Source organism: Gorilla gorilla, chromosome 7 (genome assembly GCF_029281585.2).
Source record: "Gorilla gorilla gorilla isolate KB3781 chromosome 7, NHGRI_mGorGor1-v2.1_pri, whole genome shotgun sequence".
Classification (NCBI taxonomy): Eukaryota; Metazoa; Chordata; class Mammalia; order Primates; family Hominidae; genus Gorilla; species Gorilla gorilla.
This window is the reverse complement of record NC_073231.2, coordinates 21,470,217-21,485,194: the sequence shown is the minus strand read 5'-3', so window position 1 is coordinate 21,485,194 and position 14,978 is coordinate 21,470,217. Positions and strand designations below refer to the sequence as shown.

The 14,978-nt window shown below is 36.9% G+C and overlaps 2 protein-coding genes across 12 annotated transcripts in view; one reads left to right on the top strand and one right to left on the bottom strand.

Moving 5' to 3' along the window:
* Positions 1 to 11,313, top strand: part of MTMR7 (myotubularin related protein 7) — a 119,470-nt gene extending 108,157 nt beyond the window's left edge. For all 3 annotated transcript variants that reach the window (XM_031014053.3, XM_055349131.2, XM_055349132.2), the window contains 4 exons: positions 2,201 to 2,401; positions 3,632 to 3,772; positions 5,872 to 5,998; positions 7,922 to 11,313. In XM_031014053.3, coding sequence (XP_030869913.2) covers positions 2,201 to 2,401; positions 3,632 to 3,772; positions 5,872 to 5,998; positions 7,922 to 8,284 — 832 coding nt within the window. In that variant the 3' untranslated portion in view covers positions 8,285 to 11,313. The remainder of the gene's footprint in view (positions 1 to 2,200; positions 2,402 to 3,631; positions 3,773 to 5,871; positions 5,999 to 7,921) is intronic.
* Positions 2,444 to 14,978, bottom strand: part of VPS37A (VPS37A subunit of ESCRT-I) — a 58,800-nt gene continuing 46,265 nt past the window's right edge. For 2 of the 9 annotated variants that reach the window (XM_004046693.5, XM_055349139.2), the window contains exon 12: positions 10,124 to 13,108. The gene's annotated coding sequence lies outside the window, so the exon portion shown is untranslated. Of the gene's footprint in view, positions 10,082 to 10,123; positions 13,109 to 14,978 lie in introns of those variants that run through there. The other 7 variants (XR_008667968.2, XR_008667969.2, XR_008667971.2 and 4 more) reach the window with 7 other exon arrangements.

Sequence of the window (14,978 nt, the reverse complement as noted above, 5' to 3'; positions counted from 1 at the left end):
ATAATTCTGAAGCCATAAAAGACTAAAATTCCCTTTATGCAAAAATAAATCATAGTCTCCCATAATGCAATTATTTTTTTCTTCCTCATTTTACTTTATTTTTATTTTTTAATTTTATTATTATTATACTTTTAAGTTTTAGGGTACATGTGCACAACGTGCAGGTTTGTTACATATATATACATGTGCCATGTTGGTGTGCTGCACCCATTAACTCGTCATTTAGCATTAGGTATATCTCCTAATGCTATCCCTTCCCCCTCCCCCAACCCCATAACAGTCCCCGGTGTGTGATGTTCCCTTTCCTGTGTCCGTGTGTTCTCATTGTTCAATTCCCACCTATGAGTGAGAACATGTGGTGTTTGGTTTTTTGTCCTTGCCATAGTTTGCTGAGAATGATGGTTTCCAGTTTCATCCATGTCCCTACAAAGGAAATGAACTCATCATTTTTTATGGCTGCATAGTATTCCATGGTGTATATGTGCCACATTTTCTTAATCCAGGCTATCGTTGTTGGACATTTAGGTTGGTTCCAAGTCTTTGCTATTGTGAATAGTGCTGCTATAAACATATGTGTGCATGTGTCTTTATAGCAGCGTGATTTATAATCCTTTGGGTATATACCCAGTAATGGGATGGCTGGGTCAAATGGTATTTCTAGTTCTAGATCCCTGAGGAATCGCCACACTGACTTCCACAATGGTTGAACTAGTTTACAGTCCCACCAACAGTGTAAAAGTGTTCCTATTCCTCCACATCCTCTCCAGCACCTGTTGTTTCCTGACTTTTTAATGATTGTCATTCTAACTGGTGTGAGATGGTATCTCATTGTGGTTTTGATTTGCATTTCTCTGATGGCCAGTGATGATGAGCATTTTTTCATGTGTCTTTTGACTGCATAAATGTCTTCTTTTGAGAAGTGTCTTTTCATATCCTTTGCCCACTTTTTGATGGGGTTGTTTGTTTTTTTCTTGTAAATTTGTTTGAGTTCATTGTAGATTCTGGATATTAGCCCTTTGTCAGATGAGTAGGTTGCAAAAATTTTCTCCCATGCTGTAGGTTGCCTGTTCACTCTGATGGTAGTTTCTTTTGCTGTGCAGAAGCTCTTTAGTTTAATTTGATCCCATTTGTCAATTTTGGCTCTTGTTGCCATTGGTTTTGGTGTTTTAGACATGAAGTCCTTGCCCATGCCTATGTCCTAAATGGTACTGCCTGGGTTTTCTTCTAGGGCTTTTATAATTTTAGGTCTAACATTTAAGTCTTTAATCCATCTTGAATTAATTTTTGTATAAGGTGCAAGGAAGGGATCCAGTTTCAGCTTTCTACATATGGCTAGCCTAGGTAACACTTTTTAAAGCTACCAAAGGTGAGACACTGTAACATCTGAGAAGTTTCTAGACAATTTCCAATGTTCCCACTCTTGGGAAAACTCTAAAACTGATCATTGCTCATTTCTCTTCCTCAAGGTGATGATCTCTTACTAACACGGGGTTCTATATTGTTATTTTGTCTTTGATGACACAAAAACATCCTTTTGGATTCTCTGTAGAACTCACACAATAGTGTAAAGGGCTAAGGAGTCTTCATTTTAAAATCAATACAAATTTGAGGAAGACGAGTCTGATGTGCTCTTGAAAAGCAAAGCAATGGGAGATAAAAGAAAAATACATGTGGAATCTGTGGTCACATGGAAATAAATCATGTGACAAGCTTTAACCGCTTTAGAAATGGAAATATTCCTGGCAACTTGGGAAACCACTATTTTTTTTTCAAGTTGTCTTTTTCCTCATCCCTTCCCAACAAAACAGCGCAAAAAATGAAGAGCCCTAAAGTTCTTTGGACATTTCTTCTCACCCGCTCATAAAGTGCAACATTTATTTTAAAAGTTCTAATGTACTTTCAAGGAATGAATTTAAAAATGCCCTTTTTCTGTGGAAAGTGTCTTTGAATTTTATTTCTTGCACTAACACTTTCTTTTGTTAACTATAACGTGAACACATCCCTTCTATCCAGACTGTCACTACAAAGTTGCTCTGGAAATTTGAATTTAAAATCTTAACTTTTCTACCTTGTCATTCCAAGTTTGTAAGATAAGATTTATTTAGGCACTAGGGTTGCTTTTATGGTTGTTTTTGCATTTATGGCTTTGTAATTTAAAAATAAATCTGCCTTAAAATGTCTCTAATGCTTTGTTTTATAGATATGGCAATCTAGATGGTGACCCAAAAGAAATCTCTCCAGTTATTGACCAGTTCATTGAGTGTGTTTGGCAGTTAATGGAACAATTTCCCTGTGCCTTTGAGTTCAATGAGAGGTTTTTGATTCACATTCAACATCACATTTATTCCTGCCAGTTTGGAAACTTCCTATGTAACAGCCAAAAGGAGAGACGAGAACTCAAGTAAGTGTTTTGGTGTTTTTGTGTTTAACTTTTATTTAAAGATTTTGATGACTGAGAATTTTAGGTGGCCTTTCATAATTTTGAAGACTTTTTTCATTTAGTCACATACCTATACTGACAGATTAGTTTTATTTTCTTTTTCCTTGTGTCATTTCATAAATGGTTTAAATGTCATCAACTGATAGATCAGTAGTTTCATTTTTTCCTTCAGTTTCTGCCTGATAGACAGCTTGACAGACTTGATGCACGAATATCGAAAGGGAATTTTCTGGAGTCAAAAAAGTGGTTTTTGCATTTAAAAGGAAAAGGTTAGATATCTTTGGTGGCTATGCTACCATAATAAAAATTGCAAATTTAATTGGGAAAGCAAATATAAAAGCCAGAATTTATTCAGATTAAAACTGTATTGATTTATCCAAGGGTAAAAGTAGATAAAATGTGGACTTTACAATAAGTGATAGTAAAAAACTTACAACAACAAAGTGATTTAGGCAGTATACATGAGAGAACATTTTTTAAATTTTCATAAAATGAAATGGTTTTAACTATAGTGTATATAACATTATCAGATTTAATTTGGGGAATGATCAGTTCAAATGAAATAGACTCATAAAGAAAATTAATTTTTGTAGTGGATACCAGTTTGTTTTCTCTAAGGAAGCTCAAGTGTGATTCCATGGAGATGATTTAGAAGGAGCAGAGTGTATCCTTTAGGGTCACCTGTTTTCTTGTACCTGACTAGCCAATTCTAACAGTATCTGCTTGGGTCTGAATATGGCTTTTCCACTTACTAGCTATAGGACTTTGGGAAACCACTTATTCTATTCCTCAGTTTCTTCATCTGTAAATTAGACATATCTCACAGCAACTCAGGATTAAATGAGAGAAAACATGTGAAATATTTAGAATAGTGTCTGACAAATTATAAATGTCCAGTGACTATTTGGGGGAAAAAACTCCCCCAAAAGAACAGCTTAAAACACACACACACACACACACACACGAATCGAACACCTTGTCAAGGCCAGTACAGATGGTGGTGAAGTTGAGATTATTACAGTGTTCTCCCTCTATACCATGAAGTCACCAAGATGATACATTTACCTGCTATCGAACAGACAAGTGGTTTTCAGGTAACAATTATTAGTTCCTTTCCAGCATTAATATAACATATCTACTATATGTAAGCACCAAAATAGGTCATTTATAGACTTATTTTCTTTATAACAGGATTCAAGAAAGAACATACTCATTATGGGCTCACCTGTGGAAGAATCGGGCCGACTACCTGAATCCTCTGTTTAGAGCTGATCACAGCCAGACTCAGGGAACCCTTCATCTCCCTACAACACCATGTAACTTCATGTACAAGTATGTAAATCCTTAGGAACTTTGTAGCTATGGTATGAACTTGGATTCTGGTACCGTTTAACATTCAGAGGTCCAAGTGTATGACACTGATCTTTGAGGCTTTTATTGGACACAAAAGACACCAGAGGGAGATGCTTGAATATCTGATCTGGTATTTTTGCCACTGACTCCTCTGCCTCTTTATTCCTCCTAAATGTGGAATTTTCTTCAGGAGGTGATGTTTTATAATAATGATATCATAAAAAGGTTAAGTTCCAATTTATTTTTTTAAAAGCAAATGAAAGAGAATAATGCAAATGCCTTAAGTCAAATGTGGAATCACAAGTTTCAACAGTGATCATGACTTATTAAGGTTGGAGCAAAAATAATTGTGGTTTTTGCTGTTAAACAAAAAGGCAAAAACCGCAATTACTTTTGCACCAACATAATAGGTTGCCTTTTTGTCTCCACTGAATTAAGTCCTACTGGAAGTACTTCCCTTGTGGAAATTATGTTAAGATTGTATGTACTGGCCGAGGCGGGTGGATCACCCGAGGTCAGGAGTTCAAGACAAGCCTGGCCAACATGGCGAGACCCCGTCTCTACTAAAAATACACAAATTAGCTGGGCATGGTGGTGGGCGCCTGTAATCCTAGCTACTCGGGAGGCTGAGGCAGGAAAATCACTTGAACCAGGGAGGCGGAGGTTGCGGTGAGCCGAGATCGCGCCATTGCACTCCAGCCTGGGCAACAAGAGCAAAACTCCGTCTCAAAAAAAAAAAAAAAGATTGTATGTATGGGGAGGATGGGGAGAGCAGGGTGGCATCCTACAGGTTCTACTGGGTATGTGCTAGATACGTATGTTTTTTCCTTTGGCTTCCTTGTTAGGCTTGTATAATATGAAAAAACTCAAAGGTCAGCAACATCAAAAGACTCATGCAGAATAAACAGAAACCCCATCTCTTTCTTCCTACTCACTCCCGACACAGACTTGATGGCTTTTCTCCCTGTATAGATTTCGTTTCTCAAGGTTTTTTTTCTTAATTATTTCAATCTAATTATCTTCTCAGAATTTATAGCAGAATATTCTATCATACTAAACAAAAGCCTCCATAGTGCATGTAAGACAAGTTTTAAGAGCTGTTGAGATATGACCAGTTGGATTGCAACTAATTTATTATTAACAGCTAGTCAACACATATTTTATTGAGGATCAAACGCTGTTCTGGGCACTGCAGATAAAACAATGACACCAAGTCCTTGCCCTCAAAGTACTTACTTATCTACATAAATAAAATAGTGGTTCTAAGGATAACTCTATGATAACACCATTTTTCTCATTTGCACTCCAGTTGCTTTTTTGTGTAGGATAAAAAGGGATTTATCGGTCAGGCGTGGTGGCTCCCGCCTGTAATCCTAGCACTTTGGGAGGCTGAGGTGGGTGGATCACCTGATGTCAGGAGTTCATGACCAACCTGACCAACATGGTGAAACCCTGTCTCTACTAAAAAAAAAATAAAATTAGACATGGTGGTGCATGCCTGTAATCCCAGGTGCTTGAGAGGCTGAGGCAGGAGAATCGCTTGAACCCGGGAGGTGGAGGTTGCAAGGAGCCGATATCACACCACTGCACTTCGGTTTGGGTGACAAGAGCGAAACTCTGCCATTAAAAAAAAAAGCGGGGTGGGGGGCGGTTATTGCCAATGCAAATGTCAACTTTTAGTGGTCGTGATACAAAAGATAAAAGCTGCAAGTTTAAGATTCCCTTTGTAGCTGAAAGATTCTAAATATACAATTTCAAATTTCAAAACTAAGAGCCATTTTCTTAAAAGGAAATGGTTACATGTGCTATTTTAATTTTAGAAAAATGTATTCTGTGTTTTCTAATTCATATATACAAGTAGACTTTTCATAAACTTATTCTCCCCAAAAGGCATTTACTGACCCAAGAAAAAAAACATCAACATGAAATTATTACCTTAAGTAGTGGCTTTTTTGAGGCTGAAATTTGCATTTGGTTATTATTAAGACTGTGGTATCATAGATACCTTAGAAGACTTGAGGATGTGAATTTTCAGACTGTGATAAGGTGGTATCATGATGCTTTGCCGTCCTTTCCAGGTTTTGGAGTGGAATGTATAACCGCTTTGAAAAGGGGATGCAGCCCCGACAATCAGTTACAGATTACCTAATGGCAGTGAAGGAAGAAACTCAGCAGCTAGAGGAAGAACTAGAGGCCCTGGAAGAAGTAAGACATACTTGCTTTGTTAATCTATTTTCTGTGCTTATTTCTTGAAGAGCAAGGCTTCAATGAAAGCCTCTTAAGATTCAGTGCAATACAAATATTTCACATTTTTAGTCAGTAGAACACCTGAAACACAACCCCTTCCAGGTCAGGACTCAGATAACCGAAGCCCAAACCTAGGCATTTAATGCATTTCACACATCTGGCTTGTGGCTCAGTTCCACAAATTTTTGGTTGTTCCTTATTTTAGGTCAACTTTTTTGGTTACTGTTATTTGAGAGTAGTAAAATTAATTTTTTTCTGGAAAGTGTGAAAAAGTAAAAGAATAAAATCAAATATACGTACTTGTAAAAATCTTTCTCCATTTTTAAAAATTATGTAACTATTATATTAATCTATAATTGGTAAAAGGGGAGACTGACTGTAAAGTCTTATCTTTTGGCTTCTATTAACTTCCCTGTACTTGGACAGGGAGGTTATAATAAAATGCTTTCCCTAATTGGATAACTTTGTTTCCAGTGGTACTAATATAGTTTATGAACATCTTAGTATTCTATTAGTCTATTCTAGCAGTCTGGCTCTTTAAAACTGGCTCTTATTACAAAGTCAAAATTCCTTAGGCTGGCATTTGAGATTTTCTCTTTTCAGCTTTATTTTCCATGCTAATATTTAATGGTTTCTGCTGCTTGTATACAATTTAGACCTTCCTACCTTTGTGTTTGTCCTCTCACTGTCCCTACTCCTGTCAGGAATGCTTACTAGCTATCACCAGAATGTCCAAGTTTAAATCTTTCACAGTCCTGTTAAAATGTTCCTTCCTCCCTGAAACTTAACTCTGTTCTCTTCCTTCTAACCTTACCACTTCATCCCTCTTCAAGAACTTTTGCCTTTTTGAAATTCTTACGTTGCATGAACTCTGCCTCTCTCTGCTCCACTACTCCATGTTCCTTAAGGCTGGGTCTGTATTTATCTCTGTTCCTCACACTGCCCAGCACAGTGCTTTTGCACATAACCTAAATGAATGGTTTTGAATGAATACATAATACTTGATCTTGTAACATCTCCTCTGTTAACATCAAAACATGAAATCTGGTGAAATGTATTCTGAACAACCCAGGTGTCCATGACATGATGAATGGGGAAACAAAATCTGGTATGTCCATGTAATGGAATACTGTTCAGCCAGAAAAAGGAATGAAGTACTTGATACATGCTGTACCATGTATGAATTTTGAGAACATAAGCTAAGTGAAGGAAGCCAGATACAAAAATCCACATGTTGTATGATTCCATTCAATTTATATAAAACATCTAGACTAGGCAAATCCATAGAGATAGAAGTTGATCAGTAGTAGCCAGGGGCTGTGGGGAGATAGGAATGGGAAATGACTGCTAATGAGTATGGGGTTTTCTTTTGGCAGGGGAGGTGATGACAGTATTTTATAATTAGTAGTGATCGTTGCACAACCTTGTGAATATAACTAAAAACCACTGAATTGTATACTTTAAAAGGGTGAGTTTCATGGTAAGTGAATTGTATCTCACTATAAAAGTTAGATGATAAACACTTCATTCCTGATTTCTAAAAAATGTTTTTTGAGTTCATGGGATGAGACTCATCATTTGAAACCATGTAGGTATAGAAAAGAGGGAGACTAGGGTTCACTGGGTGCTTCAACTGTGCTATATTGTTTATGATTATAGAAAACCTATGTCAAGGCAGGTATTATCCTTACATTAGAGATAAAGCAGGCCTCACAGATTTTGTCCAAGGTCGTGAAGTCCAGGTTTGAACTCACATCCCTGTGAGTCCCATGTTCTTAACATTATACCCACCTGGGAGGTAACAAATGCTAAAGGCATGCATATATAGAAAAAGATAAGTTATTTATGATTTTTCCCCTGAAATTGTTATTTCTTTCTTAGAGGCTGGAAAAAATTCAAAACGTCCAGTTAAATTGCACTAAGGTGAAGAGTAAGCAAAGTGAGCCCAGCAAGCACTCAGGGTTTTCTACCTCAGATAACAGCATAGCCAACACTCCCCAGGATTACAGTGGGAATATGAAATCATTTCCATCCCGGAGCCCTTCACAAGGCGATGAAGATTCTGCTCTGATTCTAACCCAAGACAATCTGAAAAGTTCAGATCCAGATCTGTCAGCCAACAGTGACCAAGAGTCCGGGGTGGAGGATTTGAGCTGTCGGTCTCCAAGTGGTGGTGAGCATGCACCGAGTGAAGATAGTGGCAAGGACCGGGATTCTGATGAAGCCGTGTTTCTCACTGCCTGAAGTTTCCCTTTGGAGTTCCAAAGTAAAGGACACATAAGCAACACTTCCAAAAACAAGGGAACAAGGTAGTTTATTGTAAAAACAAGAAATGGTGCATGTCACTGAGAACTATTTTAATGCAGCTATGAAAAGGGAAAAAAGTGCCCAGTTCTTGACTTCTTAGATACTGAAGAGGACGTAGTCATTTCATTTATCAAATATAAGGAAAATTATTCACCATTTTGAAGCTCATCCTAGACTCTGAAAATTATATTCACTGCAGAGCAATTACTTCTGTCATTACCTGAAGTGATCAGTATCTATCTTCCTTGTCATAGCATGCATCTCTCAAAAAGCCTCCACTCCTTTCCCTCACATCTGTGATCATCATCATTCTTTTAGTTCACTTCCAGATGCATATTTTGTGTTTTCTAAAGCATCTGACGTTATCTTCCTTTCCGACCCTCTTATACATATTTCTAAAAACAGGCACATTGGTGAGATGCACCCATTTTGGTTAATAGATGCATTCCTAAGGAGCTTTTAATTGCTTATCTTTCAGGCATAATCATCACTTTAACTTTTCCTTAGAGCATATATTTTGAATTGTTACAATAATTTTGTTGCTTTTCTCTGAGATCTATAGTCTGTTTCTCCTCATTATTTAAAAATGCTAAACCTTGTATCTCACTTTTTCTCTAACACTGATTTAACAGCTAACGAGGTAGAAGCAACATTCATTCTCCTGGTCTTACATATGAATTTAAGTATCAGCTTTCCTGTAATAACCTTTTATTACTATTCTAGAGACTACATTACCGACAGTGTGGGCCAGCCACCAGCCTGATCTCAAAGTATCACATTATAAAGTTAGTAGATAAAACATCTGTGAGTGAAAATCCAGTTTCAAGAACCAGAGAATTGGCTTGTCATGTCTGTTGAGTGAAGGGAATAGGTTTTGTAATCTATCATTTTAGAAATTATGTAACTGGCTAATATGGTTTAATTAACCTTAGTAATATCTCATGACCACTGACTGCTGAAAGTTCTGAAAAGAATTTTTGTTTTGTTACACTGCACATTTAAGGGAGAGTCCCTCCCCTATCTTATGAGTTAAAAAAGACTCCACTAGGTGACCTAAATGAAACTTAGTGGGGAAAAGTGGCCATGTTTGGACATAAATAAATTAAATGGTATTCACACTGTATGGTTTTAATATATTAGTACATTCTAGAATGTAAAAGGATTAAACTTTACAATTTACATCAATATTTTGAATATGTAAAAGGATTAATTTAAACTTTACAATTTACATCAATATTTTGAATATGTGATTTTTTTTTATGGGAGAATTATTACATTTCGCTGAAATGAGGACAAGGGCAAGAAAGCAACATTGCTGATCTCTCTAGTATGAAAGATTTGGAGGGAGTGTTGCAATATATATAAATGAAAACATTTAATTGTGTTCATCATATTTAAAAATAGAATATATTAGAGAACTGTGATTTAAAAGTACTGTTAATGTAAAAAATAAAGCAAGTGTAATAATTCTTTCAGAATATAAAATTTGGGCATTCTCTGCTGAGCAGTTCCCAAATTAAGTACAAGGAATGTTTATTCATTTTCTGCAATATACTATATGTAATAGGAAATACCTTGCTAAAATAAAACTTAGGATATAGTGGTAATGGCTTTCACATTTTTATAACGTAACATAACTCACTTCACAACCTTCTTGGAGCTGTCCACTCTTAGAAACTCTGTTGCCTAATATTGAGGATGTGGCTTTAATTTCTTCCATTTGACAGCGTATGTCTATAAAAACAATACACATTTTAAAAAAAATGACAAAGTATCTATGCCAAACAGCACTATGCTTTTATTTGAAAAGCAAATAGTATAAATATTTGATGTTTTAAAATGTAGTTTTTTAATATGACAACTTCCATATCAGTCATAAACTTAGTCCCCTCAACTTTTTTACAAGACATTATAATTTATGTAACATGTTCGTCTACTTATTAGAAGTTAACCTAGCACTGAGATTTATATAAAAGGTTACATTTATTGCTTATTAAAACTTTACTGTACTTTCACAGATTCTTCAAAGAGCATGGCTAACCCAACAAGACTAAAATACCTAATAATCAAACATTAATCAGGAAGTGTTTTATTGAGAGCAGTGGTTTAAAGCATAGGGAATAATCCAGTATAAAACTGATTTGAGGCATATTACTTCCCAATTAGTAATACTTAGAATGCAAGTAATTTATTTTTTAAAGTTGATATGAAATAGGTAAGAATTCTGACCATGACCCAGCAAATCAGTAACTGAGCTTTTTATAGAATGGAAGGTGACGATCAGAGACAGAAACCATAGAATAAATTTTTATTCTTTAAGAGCACATTAGTTTACTTTCTTCTCCTAAAAATGAATCTGAGCTGTCCTTCAATTTAAGCATATATATGTGTCAAGCACCCTCTGTTCTGATATAAATTTCCTAGTCTCAATTTATGCCTAGAAATTTCTTTCAACTTTGAAGTGGGTCTCTTTAGTTTATATCTCACTGATTTAGAATTTTCTTCTATTTTAAGATATTAACCTTTAAATCTCTACCTATGACAAATTCGTACACTGATTAGCCTAGTAACTCCTAAGTATTCCTCTATAATTCTGATTTCTATCTCATCTTGTAAAATCAGAATACAAACTTTCACATGCATTTCATTTTTCCTGTGGCACTGCTTCTCCGATGTGACAAATTTTGATGATGAAAATATATAGCCATAAAATTAGAAAAAATGGTCACTTAATCTCTGTTGCAAAAACAGAACCCACATTCATACGGGCATATTCAAATGCAGATTCTTTTCATCGTGGGTGACATATATAACCTTTGTGTAAACTGATTTGTCTATTTGTTAAATGCAGATAACTGATCACACTGCTCTGTTTCATGACTGGGTTGTAACAAGGTTATCCAATGAATGGTATCAAATGAAACTGGGATAGTTCAACTTTAAAGAATAAAAAACACTGAAATGAACTACTCATGTGATTATGTAGAACATATTTACTCTGTAAGAAAATGTTTCATTTTTTTTCTGTTTTTCTGGTGAAAAGGAAAGTAGATAAGCATCTAAGCAATGTTTATCTTTGTATAGTATTTCCACAATGCATTATTCCTAGTAGGTACTTAATAGATCAAATGAATTAATCAAATGAAGGGCTGTGGTATGCTCCTCCCTTGTTATGGGATACACCTACCTGGTTTCTAGGAACCTGATTGTTGGCAAAAGATTGACACTGTTATATCTCCCATTGCTGTAACTGCTGGGAAAATTAAGCTCTGGTGGCCAGTGCAGTAAGGAAAGGTTTCTGAATACCCAAAAGACTATCATAAATTTGAAACACCCTTACCTCAGTTATCCACAAATCAGGAGTAATAATTAATTATTCCTTCCTCATCTGGTCATTTTGAAGATTTAACAGCATGCCCTTAGCACAGTGCCAGGAAGACAATGAAAGTTATTTTCTGTATCCAACATTGTATCTTACTTAGTCCACGTGAATACTTGCCCTCCACAAACAGACTAAATATTAAGCATGTTTTAATTCTAACAAAATAATTTTGTTTTTCCTATAACTTTATTGCCAAAAACATGTACAGGAAGAACTAAAAAATATAAAAAAGACAATCTATACTATATGCTGGTGTCGGCAAGACCATCATACTGGGATGAAATTTAAGCAAAATTATGCATTAGTTTGTTTTGTAATTTAGATGGTACCTTACCAAGCCTGAGCTACATAGTTCACGGCATTTTCCTTTATGAGCTTTTAGGGCTTCTCAAGAAATACATGAATTTTGTGACACGGTATAGACGCAGATTGCTCAATGTAGTACACAAGAACACTCAATTAAATTCATTAAAAATCAGGATTGCCTAAAAATTAAATTTTACTTATTACTATAGCTTTCCTCTTAGCAAAAGGTAACTCACAGTAAAGGTCAGAAAAGTTCATTGACTTTTTTTGTGTATAGATTTAGTGTTTCTTAACATAAAGATTGTTTTTAACATTAGGAATTTAGAAAACCTATCCAACCACAAACCTACCAGATATATATATTTTTTAAATTAGCATGAGAATTTGTGTTGGAATGGTTTAAATGAAAGGCAACTTTTTTTTTCCTATTAGGTAAAATATTTACTTGTATTGCTTCTTAAATGCATCTTTAGTTTTAAAAATGAAACAATATATAAGAACAGCTGGTTTATTCTTTTGATTTATTGTAGGTATTAAAAGTTTCTTTTGTGTGATGGCACATAGGCAGGTTTGGTGTTTCCTAACACTATGAATATCTTAAATTGCTTTTGAAAGTTTTATCCACAAAGAAAAATAAGGGTTTCCTCACAGTTGAAAATAGTTTTTCAAAAAAGGTTAAGAGGAAAAAAATCTAAATACCATCCTTGATAAAGAAATGGAACTTCAAGTTAAAAATAGAAATTTAAATGAAGTTTTATAAAATATTAAAAACTAGCTAAAAGTACATGCATAGGCATTTAATCAAGATAAGAGGAACAGCAGTGGAACTTAAATATGATACGATTTATCAACAATAAATAAACATTTCAGTGCAAATAGTGCAGAAAAATTTCTCAAAGATCATAGCAATCATTCTAATCGGTACAAAATCAGTCTCAGTTCTGTATACAATCTATATAGGATATCTGTGAATTTAGCCACTGATGAAATGCCAGTTTGCAAACCATAAATATAAAACAGTGTTTAGTTTTGTGTCCCATTCCTCTCTTGGCAGTTCATGTTTCCAGGAAAATCTAGAAAGAAAACAATAAAAAAAACCTCTAATATTTAAGAAGATAAATATGTATCTCTTTACATTATCTTCCAATTAAGATTTGTCCACAGTGGCTCCCGGGCAAGATGGCTGAATAGGAACAGCTCCGGTCTGCAGCTCCCAGGGAGACCAACAGAGAAGGCAGGTGATTTCTGCATTTCCAACTGAGACACCTGGTTCATCTCACTGGGACTGGTTAGACAGTGGGTGTAGCCCACGGAGGGTGAGCAAAAGCAGGGTGGGATGTTGCCTCACCCGGTAAGTGCAAGGGGTTAGGGAATTACCTCCCCTAGCCAAGGGAAGCCTTGAGGGACTGTGCTACCCAGCCCAGATACTACGCTTTTTCCACGGTCTTCGCAACCCACAGACCAGGAGATTCCCTCAGGTGCCTACACCACCAGGGCCCTGGGTTTCAACCACAAAACTAGGTGGCCGTTTGGCCAGACATCGAGCTAGCTGCAGGAATTTTTTTTCGTACTGCCTGGAACGCCAGCAAGACAGAACCCTTCACTCTCCTGGAAAGGGGGCTGATGCCAGGGAGCCAAATGGTCTTGCTCAGCGGATCCCACCCCTATGGAGTCTAGCAAGCTAAGATCCACTGGCTTGAAATTTTCACTGCCAGCATAGCAGTCTGAAGTCGACCTGGGATGCTGGAGCTTGGTGGGGGAGGGACGTCCACCATTAATGAGGTTTGAGTAGTCTGTTTTCCCCTCACAGTGTAAACAAAGCCTCCGGGAAGTATGGACTGGGCAAAGCCCACCTCAGCTCCACAAAGCCACTGTAGCCAGACTGCCTCTCTAGATTCCTCCTCTCTGGGCAGGGCATCTCTGAAAGAAAGGCAGAGGCCCCAGTCAGGGGCTTATAAATAAAACTCCCATCTCCCTGCAACAGAGCACCTGGGGGAAGGGGTGGCTGTGGGCGCAGCTTGCACACACTTAAACGTTCCTGCCTGCCGGCTCTGAAGAGAGCAGCGGATCACCCAGCACCACGCTCCAGCTCTGCTAAGGGACAGACTGCCTCCTCAAGTGGTTCTCTGACCACCCTGCCTCCTGACAGGGAGACACCTCCCAGCAGGGGTTGACAGACAGCTCATACAGGAGAGCTCTGGTTGGCACTTTGCAGGTGCTCCTCTGGGACAAAGCTTCCAGAGGAAGGAGCAGGCAGCAATCTTTGCTGTTCTGCAGCCTCCGCTGGTGATACCCAGGCAAACAGGATCTGGAGTAAACCCCCAGCAAACTCCAGCAGACCTGCAGAAGAGGGGCTTGTTAGAAAGAAAACTAACAGAAAGCAATAGCATCAACATCAACAAAAATGACGACCATGCAAAAATTCCATCCGAAGGTCACCAACAACAAAGAACAAAGGTAGATAAATCCATGAAGATGAGGAAAAACCAGTGCAAAAAGGCTGAAAATTCAAAAAACCAGAAAGCCTCTTCTCCTCCAAAGGATGACAACTCCTCGCCAGCAAGGGAACAAAACTGGACTGAGAATGAGTTTGATGAATTGACAGAAATAGGCTTCAGAAGGTGGGTAATAAACTCCTCAGAGCTAAAGGAGCATGTTCTAACTCAATGCAAGGAAGCTAAGAACCTTGATAAAAGGTTAGAAGAATTGCTAACTAGAATAATCAGTTTAGAGAAGAACATAAATAAATGACCTACCTGATGGAACTGAAAAACACAGCACGAGAACTTCATGAAGCATACATAGTATCAACAGCCAAATCAATCAAGCAGAAGAAAGGATATCAGAGACTGAAGATCAACTTTATGAAAAAAAGCGTGAAGACAAGATTAGAGAAAAAAGAATAAAAAGGAACAAACAAAGCCTCCAAGAAACATGGGACTA